Source organism: Mytilus trossulus, chromosome 4, assembly GCF_036588685.1.
Source record: "Mytilus trossulus isolate FHL-02 chromosome 4, PNRI_Mtr1.1.1.hap1, whole genome shotgun sequence".
Lineage (NCBI taxonomy): Eukaryota > Metazoa > Mollusca > Bivalvia > Mytilida > Mytilidae > Mytilus > Mytilus trossulus.
The window spans coordinates 18540368-18553548 of record NC_086376.1 but is presented as its reverse complement, the minus strand read 5'-3'; the positions used below and the strand labels follow the sequence as shown (position 1 = coordinate 18553548).

Genomic DNA, 13181 nt, shown 5'->3' with positions numbered 1-13181 from the left:
ATTTGGTAAAACAATATTATAAGAAATTATAGTCGTCACTGGGTATTAACCGTTACTTGTCAAAAATATCATGTCAACCTACCTGTTGTCATTTCTTGTTGGTGCATTAACCTTTGAACTGTGTCCTCCAAACGTTTGCTCGACTTTGCTGGTGGTCCTGAAATTGGTGTACTACTTGGTCGTTTATTTGATTGTTGCATTTCACTCATTGTCACTGGCATTGCTGGGTCGAGTTGAACAGGATTCTCGGAAGCGCTGTCACTATCAGCTTGAGACATTGTTTTATGAGCACCACCGTTGCCCGTTTTCTCTTTAAACACATATGACAACTGCGGAAAGAATTTTTCCAAGTCTTCAAAATCAATCATTTTGTTACATTTGAGCACCGTTACGGGTAAACTATAATAATGAATAAAAGCTTTTTCCTCGTCATCGGTACATGTCATTAGAGGAACTTTTAACACGTTTTCTAATGCGTATAGAAATTCATTTACACTACATCCACTGAAATACAGTTTACAAACAGCTTCTACTAAACAAAATTTACCGCATCTCCCTGGACTGTCCAGATGCATACACGAGATACTTTTACCGCCTAACCAAACACCTTTAATACTCTCTACAAGTAATTGGTTTATACTTTTCTCTGGTCCCTTGTTTTCCTGATTGTTCGGACCTGAAGTAATATGACGAGGGGTATTACCATTCCCATTGACAACAGAATCACTCGTGTCATTTCGTGGTCGTTCTGTATTGTGTAAATGCTGTCTTAGAACATTCTGTTGATTGTCATTCAAGTTAGCTTGCCTTTGAGGAGGCTGGTTCATAGCATTTGGATTGAAACCGTTAGGAATGTGTCTCTGATTTGTCTGTGATATGTGTTGTGGTACGCCTTGTCTAACGTTTCCGTTTTGGTGAGAGACCATTGATTGTAAAGCGTTCATTGGTCCTTGGTGTGGTCCTTGGTGTGGTCCTGACATTGACGGAGGAGGTGGCATATGATGTCTACCACCTGTTGATGATTGTGGTGCTCTCATGTTTGACTGATTGGGTGGACGCACATTCGGATTTGTTTGTGGTTTTGATGATGGGTGACGTTGCGGCATCATGTGATTGCTATTTGGCATTGGAGGTCTAACGTTTGGTCTCATGTTTTGCGCCATAAACTGTCCGCGGTTTTGCATGAAATTTGCCATAGGGTTTGGAAACATCATATTGTGACCGGGTGGCATTTGACCTGGTGGTATTTGGCCCGATGGTATTTGGCCTGGTGGCATACTGTTATTAGGTGGTTTGTTTGCTGGCATTGGTATTCCTTGCGGTTGTGAAGTAGGTCCATGATAAGATCCTGGTGATAGCTGGGATCTCATTTGTTGATAATGATTTGGTGATGTCAATCTGTTAGGTGATTTTGGTTGTGGTGTAGACCTGCCGCTACCATTACTGTGTGTTCTTACTGGTGATTGACTTGCTCGACGTTCAGGCGTAGGGTTTCTGCTTCCGTGGACAGGCTGGTTAGGCATCTGTCCGTTGACGTATGGAGGTGGTGGTCCCATGCCTGGATACATATGATGCGGTTGTTGGTGTGGATTTACAGTCACATTTGGAGGTCCATAGTGCATTGCGTACATATTGTATGGATGCCTGTTGTACGAAAACATCATTCTAGGGTCCATAAAAGCAGGATGCATTTGATTAGGAGGGTACTGACCTGGAACCATGTCATGAACTGGTGATTTGGAAGTGGTTTGTTGTTCTGGTTTAGGTGTTGGTTCGATGGGTTTCTGATTCGTTTCATTGTTATTGTTGCTAGGCAACTCTATATATTGTGCGTGTTGTAACGGATTTTCCATCGGAAGCTCCATTATTTTAATTTTACAACTTTTCATAATTTCACACAAGGAAATAATTCGAGTAGTCTTAGAAAATGAGAAATTGAATCCAGCTATTTTACAAGCTTTATTCAGCAAGTCACATTCGTCGGTTTCCGGTAAAACGCCGTTCCCTGGAATATTCAATGCAGCTGCATACTTCATAACAGACAATGGAACGAATTTATCAGCATTTCTTTTAACGTAAGGTGAGACCGTATTGTTTACTTGTAGCCATCCACATTCCGATCCTGTTGACGCTTTATTGTCCTCTTCCTCTATTGTCTTGCCATTCTCCGGGAATGTCTTTTTCACTAAATTATAAAATTCTACAAAATCCGACAATAATACTATAAGGTCTTTGATAGAAAACAGTTTTGTGCCGAACTCTCCACCACAGTGTACTTGGTTGATCTCGTTAAGTAGTTTGCACTCGTGTGGGGTAATAAAAAAACTAGTCAGAGGTTGATGTTTCCCTAAATCATCAGGATACGAGTTCGGATATTTATTTAATAGTTTTTGTTCCACTATCCGTACTGAAACAAACATTTTGTCTTTCCGGAATATATACGGAACATCGACACCATCTATTGATGTCCAACCAAAAATGCCCTTGACACTTGAGAAATCGATTTGATTTTCGGAAACAGTTTCTTCTGGTTTAGAAGTCTGCACGTTATTTGGCATCAACATGGAAGAGTTTTGCACGGGATACGTTGAAGTGTTTTGAACAGCGTAAGTAGAAGTGTTTTGTACGGGGTAAGTACCCGGTGCTGGGAAGATCGGAGGAGCAGCAGGCTGTTGTGGCTGAGCATACTGGTGATTTTGAAGTCCGGCGACATATTGTCCACTCCTGTGATACTCCGTGTCAACTCTTTCTTCCTTGACCTGCATCGTCATTTTACTGAAATAAAAATATAATTATAGAATATGACATGAAAGCAATATAATTATAGAATATGACATGAAAGCAATATAATTTTATGTACAGGCTTATTTCTGTAAACAAGTTATGTTATGAGTTTTATCTACCTTTTATGTTTATTGTGTCGTTTTATTAAATGTTAACAATGTTATACCATTTATAATATATACTTTTTGGTCAAGATATCTTACTTTTACATAGTAAGCGGTACGAAAACTGTGCTACGTGCAAAACCGGTCAATAGCTTGAATACAGTCTTACGTTCGTTGCACGTTTAGTTTTTTTATTAAACAGTTTATTGCATGTTAATTTTACACTGAATGCGCAACCCCTTTTAAATTTCATTTCTTTTAATTTTCATTATAGGCCAGCGGTCACAAGTCATGTTTGAAGATACGATTTTTTTGTACGAGTTTGCAATTTGTCAGTTGCAACAAACACATCAGATCGACTTTGTATGTTTGCTACATTCCCAATTTCCTTTTTCTTCCATTTGTTTGTGGCAATTGGGGTCACCAATATAGATCATTGATGAAATTTATTTGGTATTAAAGGTTTCTGTAATGTTTTACGTCAGAAGAGGGAAATTTCGACTGGTATGCTTTTTTCATATAAATAAATAAATCATGCTTGCACATCATATAAAATCATAAAAAATACCCAAATGTGTAATTGATATGAGGTTTGTGGTAAAAAGTATTGTACAATGTATATAAGTATCATATCATTTGGTAGAGCAAACTAAGTAAACAGAAATGAAAAATTCTGCATTTTTTTTTTACATTGGTAAAAGACATAACTCTAGAATAGTAAAGTTGACTCCTTTAAAATTCAAACTAGATCTGTATTGTGTGATAATAAGATTTTTTTTATAGTTTCATAACATTTGGTTGAGGCTAACTTAAGTTACAGAACGAAAAAGAAAAATTCAACAGAACGGTTAAAGTTACACCATCACAATTAAATATTGATCTGTGTTATGTGGTAATAAGCATTGTTTAACATTTGATTGAGGCAAACTAAAAAAAGGAGAACGAAAACCAACTTTGGGACGTACATACGACTGTACAGACGGACAAGGGTAAAACTTAATTCCTTCCGCGGCGGGGGCATTCTACACAAATTGCAAATAACATTTTCTGTAGAACCCCGGCTTTTTGGTGGGGTTCGTGTTGCTTAAGTCTTTTCAGTTTCCTGTGTTGGCTTTTGTTAGTTTTCGTTTTATGAATTTAACTATCCCTAAGGTATCAATCGCCTCTCTTTTATTCGTTAAATCTACTAGTATTTATATCTAAAATCTATAACATAGGATTTTCCCGGTCTCAAAATGTGGTTAAAAAGATAACGAATTTATAAATCATTTAATGATAGAATTGGAAAAAAATATATTTGTCCCAGAATATTTTAAACAGATAAAGATATGATAATGATATTGTTGATGATGCAGATTGGCGTAATTGTATATTCTTAGATTTCAGTTATTTGCCACAGTATTACGTAATGCAGACTGAGAGATTCATGGGAATGTTTTTTCTTCAGCCGATTCTCGTTATTTTAGTGGAATAATATTTTATCCTTGTATATTGTTTCTTTGATGATATGAATAGGCTTCGTAGGCAATGAATATCAATTACAATGTTTAGACTCGAATAGAATATTGAATGCGCATAAAAAAAATCTTCAATAACGGATTGAAATATTTTATTTCGACTGCCAATTGCTTAGTGGTATATCAGTATTCCAGGTATTTCCAGTTTTGGATTACAGATTTGTGGTAGAATTTAAAATTGTCAAACGGAATTTTGATCAGGTGCAAAGGATAGTTGAAGACAAGTTTTAGGCAATGACCATATATTGCAACAACTTGCGTATTCAAAAAACAATTCAAACGAGAAAACATAGATAACAGGCCCCTGATTTAAGACATGCAGAATGTGTGTGAGCGCTCAATTCGGCTCCCCTAATCTGGGACAGTGAGATACCACAACACAAGAACACATCAAAAAGTCTAACTGAGGCACAGTAGTGCTCGCAGTTACTGTAAACAATCACAAATAGGACTCAACGTATGATGTTAGTATATAACAAGTTTCATGTGTGTTTCTCAATGGCGTGTTCTTTTCCTTAAATTCGTGAGGTATTTGTCACTGGACGTACATCTTCAATCAATCATCATAATCAACTTCATAACCTTACAACTTTCAGAAGATAAACATCGTGTTTCTTTTGTTATATATTATCCCGAAGGCTTATAAAAAAGTCCGTAAATCAAAATTACAAATAGTCTTTTAATCTTAATTGATCGTTTGGTGTGTACATCAATCAATCGTGAAATATGATCTTAGATAGAGGTTACTGTTAAATAACTGTGTAATTATGTTTATCTTTATGAGCACGGTTGACGATCACTACCTTCATTTGTATTTTAGTAAACTGTACAATAATCGGTTATGTACTGTGTGATACTATAGATGCATCTTATCTGGACTCTTTATTTTATCTTACTTAATCAAATGAAGGTATATCATGTACATAATCTTATCTTTATAAATCACACTTCATCAAACTCCAATGTTATCGTCCAATAACAGCTAGAGACTGTCTAAAGATTAACTCTCTATTAAGCTAATGATTAACCAGTGTAATTTTCTTCAAGTATAATCTAAAAAGGTCATTAAGTTTGAAATTTAAATCCTTTTTTAATAAAAGGCTTTTTAACAATAATATCCTTTTGTGTCTGTGTCAATGAACTGAAAAAGTTACAAAAATTAATAAGTCGTTTGCAACCCCTTTAGTCTTGTGGTGCCATATTAATCTTTCTTAGATAAAGCATGGTAAGCGATATTTTTCCTGTTGGAAGGCAAACATACGGCATCTGTTTATCAATATGACTTTCAACTATCAAAGTCCTAGCGTGCAGTTTGAACTATACACAGCTTATTTAATTTTTGATATGAGCGTCACTGATGAGTCTTTTGTAGACGAAACGCGTGTCTGGCGTTTTAAATTATAATCCAGGTATCTTTGATATCTAATCATAGATCATTAGCAATCATACGGCAACTGTACAATATAACTTTCAACTATCAAAGTCCTAACTTGCAGTTAGTCTGAGAACTATGGAGATCAACTTTGAATTACGTTCAGTGGAGAATATTTCATGAATACCCAAAACGGATAATATATCCTCCACAATCGTACTTATAAAAATTCATAGCATAGATTAACATTAATTAGCTGACAAAATAGATTTGTTCTTTAAGGAAATTTTCTAACTAAAACGTTATCTAACAAAAACGAAATTTTATAGAGGGAACGATAAAAACTTTGAAACTAGCTGGTCTTCGAAAGGTGACGATGGTAATTTTTTTCCGATTCATTTCAGGTAAACACCAGTTTTCAATTTTATGACGAACGACAACAGGTATAGCTAATATGTCCTTTTAGATCATCATCTCAATTACTGAACATTATATAGCTATGTGATAATTAGCTGTGTGAACGAAAATGATGCAATATAAAACTAAAACAATTGTATACGAATCATGGTAAATAAAATGTTACGGTCATTTGACTACATGGGTCTTATTTTACTTCACTAACTACAAAAAATATATTTGATGTTTTTTTATATTTTGTTTGTTTTTTGCGGCTTGTTTTTTTTTTTTTTTTTTTTTTGTGTTGTATTGTTGTGTTTTGAAGATATTTATTTGTTTGTTCAACATATATGTACTGTTTGTGATGTTTGAAATTCCTGTTTGTTTGTTATCTACATGATCTACATATACATTATAAACAAATTCATTTATCCATTCTTATGAGGTCTAACTCTCCTAATCAATGCATCATATAACAAATAATTACAAGACGTCCATTGTTTAGTACAACAGTGTGTACCCTTTCACCGATTGGTTTACCTTTCGTTTGCCAGGAAAAACGATAGCTCGGCGTCTGTGACATCACAATGCCAAAATATGACGTCATTCTATAAATGACACACACCCGGATGACGTTACATCGGAGAAATTTATAAAAAAAAATGTAACAATACAGTTATGAATTTTTAAAGTTGGACACATGTGTCCTTAAGGCGATACAATACAATAAAAATTTAAATAATGTTTTATTAAAAAAAAAACACTCTGTCACAGGCAATATGGACACACGTGTGACTATCCCTCTGGTACAGACGATGTGGACTCATTTGTACCTCCGGCAGCGATATGATTATTATATAATATATAATAGACAGGTGAACTTGCTTTACTTGTCAGTTATTTCGCTATACTTGTTTCTTAAATTATATAACATCTTTTATATTAACGGTTTCATTTTTACGAGTGATGTGGTTGTCTAGGACGCAAACGTCTTTTTAGTATGTACGTAAATTTGTTTTCTGGTGGATAGTTGGCATTGCTTCAATGGCAATCATACCACATCTTCTTATTTCTATATGTTAAAAGAAATGTCTTACATAATATGTGAATTCTTTAGGAGTCGTCAAAGTTTCTTTCATTGAGGTTTCTTCATTTTCAATTCTGAAAAAGAAAATAGTACAAAATATCGTAACGCATATAAACGTAAATAAACAATGAACTTGTTAAGTTTTAATAAATCTATAAAAAGTTAGAGTTTATCTCAATGCTTAAATGTCCAATTAATATCAATAATACATTAGCCGGTTCTGCCATAAATAAAATCTGGATTAAAAAAGCTAAATAGGCCTACTCTATATATACCATAATACTGCGATAGTATTAACGCACAAATAAAAGATTCAGAAAAATAGCTGATGAAGATTAAGCATAAAAAAAATTCATCACATCTTTCATATTTTCACCAGTCCGATATTAGTCATACATATAAATGACGTCGCTCATTTGACGTCATATGTTGGTGTGATATCACAATAAATTGTAACGTCGTATCAATCATTTTGATCTGTCATATTCAATCTCCTTTTAAAAACTGCTTTTTAAAAATCAAGATATTGCGTACTTCAATTGTTTATAACACTAAAAGCGTCAGTTTAGCTTATAATAATACGCTCGAACGATCCATTCATGTGCATCCACGTGACGTCGAATAAAAATAAAGTTGACGTAATTTCACTATCTCCTATCAGTTCATCAATACTCAACGTGTTCATGCGCAATACATCTACACATACATACATGTGTTGATAAAAAAATATCCATTGTTTACATTATCCGGTCATAAATTTATCGACGCAGAAACACCAATAAAACATGTTACACTTCCCCTGAATATTTACCTCTGTATATAAATTAACGAGTTGTACACTATTTATCCCACTGTACAAATATTTCAAGTATTGATCCATTTTTCGTATCATGTGAGTCCTGTGAACACATTCCCAATCATCTCACATTGTGACTAACACTAGTAGCCCGATTTGAGTCTGAAACGGTCATTTTGGTCTGATCACATCTTGATTGACTGGATTTACCGCTAGAGAAATTCGTCACGATATTTAAGTTCGTTAAGTCGCCGTTCAGATCGATAGCCTCATCATTTAAATCAGTTCGTTAAGACATGTCAAGACGGAAAAGACTGAATCGTCTAGCGGGTTGTTTAGACCCGTTAAGACCGTGTCAGACCAAAACAGACCATGTATACAAAATTACGTTCAAAAGGTTCAGACCCTGTTTAGATCCGTTCAGTATACCGGTTTGATAACACGAGTTGCGCCCCTTCTACTCGATAATGCATTTTAGATTAATATGTATATATGTTTTTTTAATATTAGGATTTGTTTGAAGTATATTTTGATTAATTAAAAAAAAAAAAAATCTTCTGTTGATTCTTTATTTCTTTTCTTGTTTTGTCGAGGAACTAATAAATTATTCGTCTATATATGTTGTTTATTTTTTTAATAAATGTTAGTTTATATAAATATATATTGGTAATTAAATGCAAGGACGTATGTTAATTGTATACACACCAGAATGTATGCCATAAACCTTAAAATGTTGTGAACACCGGTGAAAATGTTTTTCGTATTTGAAGTTTAGTAACGGAAAATCCTAAACGTAACCTTAAAAAAGTTAAGGATCCACAGAACTGCAGCGGAGGCAAATTAACACATGCATATTTTTGTTTTATGTATGACATTTGCTTTAATTCGTTTTATGTTGATATATGTCCTAGTTAACCGTTGAAGCTGTTGCATTTTGTTTGCATGTTTATTTTTTTAGTGCGATTTACTCTATTTAAGTTGGAAAAAAATATTCCCGACATCCGGAAATTCGAAAAACGACTTCTCGGATCCCGAAACCTGATCATCATAATGCATTCATTCAGTCTCTGTCGGGACGGTGTTAAAGTATCACCGTATAGAAATTTTCATTCAAACGATGTATCCTTATAATATTTATTTTCTAATCCATATGATAGGTATATTGTACTTAGTATATATATACATATGGCGTTAATTCAAACAAAATCTGTCAGTTTAGTTAAAATGGTCGAGTTCGATGGCACGTGCTAGTAATCAACCGGATCAACAGGTAACAAAATCAATGATCCGTAACGTAAGAAAGTACATGCCTATTATATATTACAATTACTCCCATCATAATTCTTAATAGAATGGTGCCGTAGGGCTAAACGTTAATAGAGAAATAATGAATTTGTGTATACACTTATTAGTGATGTCTGGTCGTTTGTTTTTAATGTACATGCTTATGTTTTCAAGTTTTTGAATTGAGCAAAATTGAACTGTTCGGAAGCCGTTTGTTAAGTATTCAAAAGAAACTTTACGCTTCTCTACTTATATAGTTTAGAGAGTATTCCTTTAAATTGTGTCAGTTAAATAAAGTAGCGTGTATTTGTATTCTATTTATTTTGCTAATTGTATCATTATAATATACATTTTGTATTTCACTACTATATATACTATAAGTTGTAGTGTGATTGATTGTTGGTTGTTTTAAGTCCAGTGGCAAATATTTCATGCATTTTCAGGACCAGCTGTAAGTTAAAGACATATATGGAACTCACCGGTGTATTTTTCACGTGTTGTAATAGATAAAAGAATAATTAATTTCTAAAATATCGAAACATAAAGGAAGCAAGGCGCATGGATTACCCGCACTTATCAGTTCTTTTTTCTGTTTTGTCTTAAAAAAAATAATGTTTTTTTTTTTTGTATATGTTTATATAATTTACGATAACTGCGGTGTATACGTGCTGTCAGACGAAAGATAGATATGTGCCCTTTGATATTCGCCACCAATTTGTCAATTTTTACATAGATGACAAACACGGTTTTCTCTCAGTACATTTTGCCATCTTCTTGTTTCAATAGGCAATTTGTTATTGGTCGTTCGAAATCGACAAAGAACAACGGCGTCTTTAAAGTTCAAAAATATTCCTCAAATTCCCAGTGTTTCTTACAAGTTTTGTAGTTAATAGCTTTTGGCGAATTTTGACTTCATGAATTTCAATTCTGAAGAAACTGGTCTAACAGTCTTTGCTTTATTACAGTTTTTAACCAATCTTTATCTATATAATTTTGTAGAGAATGAAGGATGCAAGTCTAAGCTTTGAATTAAAATGGTAATTAAATAGATACACAAATAAAAGAACAAGTGTAAGTGTTGGAATGACATATACAATATATCACAATGTGCATTGTCGAAGAAGTTAAAGGAGTAGGTCCGGTAAGGACCGATTTTGGCCTCAAATTTAAGGTTCATCTGACGAAGGATGTTGACCACTTTTTAAACACTTAAGTGTCTATTTCATTTGATTCAATTAATTTATGTGGAAGATTTTAATTAATTTAGTCATTAAAAACGCTCCGATTCGAGCTAAAATATGAAAAATCTACCAAATATGCCGAAAAATATCACTTTTAATATGGTTTTTGTCAAAAATGAAAGTGGCCGCATCCGTGTTCATCCTCAACCTTTATATATGTTATGTATTATCATGAAATACAACTTACATTTCAATATTTTGGATGAACACGAATGCGGCCACTTTCGTTTTACACGGAAACCGTGTGAAATTTAACCAAAATGCTAGAATTTTGAAGATTTCACTAATTTAGCATGACTTAATGGTGCTAGTACCCGATATATGTACATCGTATTGTCAAAAAAACAGCCCATATTATGTAGCAGAAGCACTCTACTATCCAATGAATAACTAAAAGTATACATTTTAACAATTTTGTAAAACTGCTATATTTTGGGGCCAAAAAAGGGTCTTACTGGACCTACTCCTTTGATTTAACTGGACAAAATTGAAGAGAGGCAGCCCAATCTTTTCTCCTTTTTATTACGAGTACAAATAAACATTTGGGTTATTGTACACGAAATGCATGCTACAATTCATTTTTGTGGATTTTAGACACTTTAGAACTCTATGTGGGCTATTTCAGCAACTACGCAAAAAATCATAAAACTAGATACACGGTTAGATTCAGAATGTCAACGAATTCCAAATATCTATATTAAAGGACTATTGTCTATAAATTTGGACCCCACAAAATTGAAAAAGGGACCAAAAATATAAAAAAAAAAATGCATGCATCGGATACATTTGTTATTGAAGGCATGATTGTAACAATAGGATGAATATACAAAAATATCTTATTCTGGAGACTCAGTGGGGGGTTCTGATCCCGGATCCCGCTTACTGTTTTGGCAAATTCCCGTATTCTGCTTATTGTTTTGGCAGATTCCCGTATCCCTCTTATACTATGCAGTTCTAATTTTTTTTAATTATCCGTGTCCCGCTAGACTTCATTTCCCGTTTTTTCACTACACAATCATTTGACTTTCACCTGTCACGCTTGCAAAAAATCGGCAATCCGGCGTGACGCTTATACCCAAATGCGACCCACTATTTTACTCTATTTTGACTCATATTAAGCCCATTATAAATATATTAAAAAAGTAGCGTGGATTTTTTAGTCCCTTTTTATCCCGTCTCGTTTCGTTTTTGAGCCATATATAGATGTCGTATGTGACAATAAGACAACTCTCCATCCGAGTCACAATTTATAAAAGTAGACCATTATACGTCAAAATACGGTCTTCAACATGGAGTCTTGGCTCACACCGAACAGCAAGTTATAAAGGGCTCCAGTGTAAAACCTTTTAAACGGGAAAACAAAGGTGCAATATATATCAAGATGTACGTAATTAGTGGTGAAGTGTCATGGAAATGGATAAAAAAAATAAGGATAAAGATCCCTATACGCTTTATAAGAAACTAAATGGAATACATTTGAAATAAATGTTATTTCTATTTAATTTATTAGAGTGTTTTAAAACCAAACTTTCCTCCGTAAGTTAAAAATTATCAAATCTTTTTCTTACTTTATCTATTGTTTGAGCAAGTCGGCTAAATTAAGGCTTTACAGCTAATTTCCTAATGCACGTAAAGCAAAACTTTGGTTGGCTTGCTTGCTTTGTTTGTAAAATTGTTAATACAATCTTTGTAAATAAGATTGACATTTTTAAACAATATGAATAGGCATAGTTCAACCTGTATTTTTAATATTTGAATTAAATTGGGTGTTATCATAATAATTATCCATTAAAAAAAGCAAGCAAATCAACTAAAGTCTTGCTCTACATGCTTAAAGAAATTAGCTGTAATAGATAAAAAAAAATATACAGTGAAAATGCACCGCATATACAATACTAATGATTCGCTCCACAGTGAAAATGAAAGAATAGTATCATTATTCGACAGTAAACATGACTAGCAAAGATTAAAGCCTGTATTATACACTAACAACTACCAAAGGCTGATAATTATGGCATCGAATCATTTGTCACTCATACACAATATATTCACACTGTCGTTTGCTAAATATGGACTATGGTATATAAAAGCGACGTAATCGTAAAGATAGATATAAGAAGATGTGCATTGCATATGTGGTATGCGTGCCAATGAGTCAAAAATATTATTTAGTTGTACAATAATTGGCTGTTTGGCAACAAAATAGTTCCATGTTTTTTAAATCAAAGGTTTTGGCATCTTCGCTAGTCAAATGTTACGATCCACTCTGGAGAGTGGGCGTTGATCGTGACCCATAGCTAACGAAGATGAGGTTTTGGATGTCTTCGATTTCACCGTACCTGGTGTAAAATTGTCCCCGACTATACCGAACGTTGACTTATTATACGAGCTATATTTCACCGTACCTGGTGTAAAATTGTCCCTGACTATACCGAACGTTGACTTATTATACGAGCTAACCACTATCACACGTACAGTTCTTACAAGCATGGCCCGTGTTATTACTTATATCTACACCGTATTTAGTTATTGCTTGACCCACTCAGAGTTCTAGGTCGCGAACAAGCTTTCCCTGAACTAATCTATTGGGAAACTTTTAG

General features: G+C 33.9%; 1 protein-coding gene across 3 annotated transcripts in view; it reads right to left on the bottom strand.

The window, feature by feature from the left end:
• LOC134714815 (uncharacterized) overlaps positions 1-13181 on the bottom strand; it is a 37500-nt gene that overhangs the window by 2700 nt on the left and 21619 nt on the right. Inside the window, exons 1-3 of one of the 3 annotated variants that reach the window (XM_063576397.1) lie at positions 8072-8197; positions 7271-7334; positions 83-2775 (exon numbers count right to left, since the gene is read on the bottom strand). In XM_063576397.1, the coding sequence (XP_063432467.1) occupies positions 83-2771 (2689 nt within the window). In that variant the 5' untranslated portion in view covers positions 2772-2775; positions 7271-7334; positions 8072-8197. Of the gene's footprint in view, positions 1-82; positions 2776-7270; positions 7335-7970; positions 8198-13181 lie in introns of those variants that run through there. The other 2 variants (XM_063576399.1, XM_063576398.1) reach the window with 2 other exon arrangements.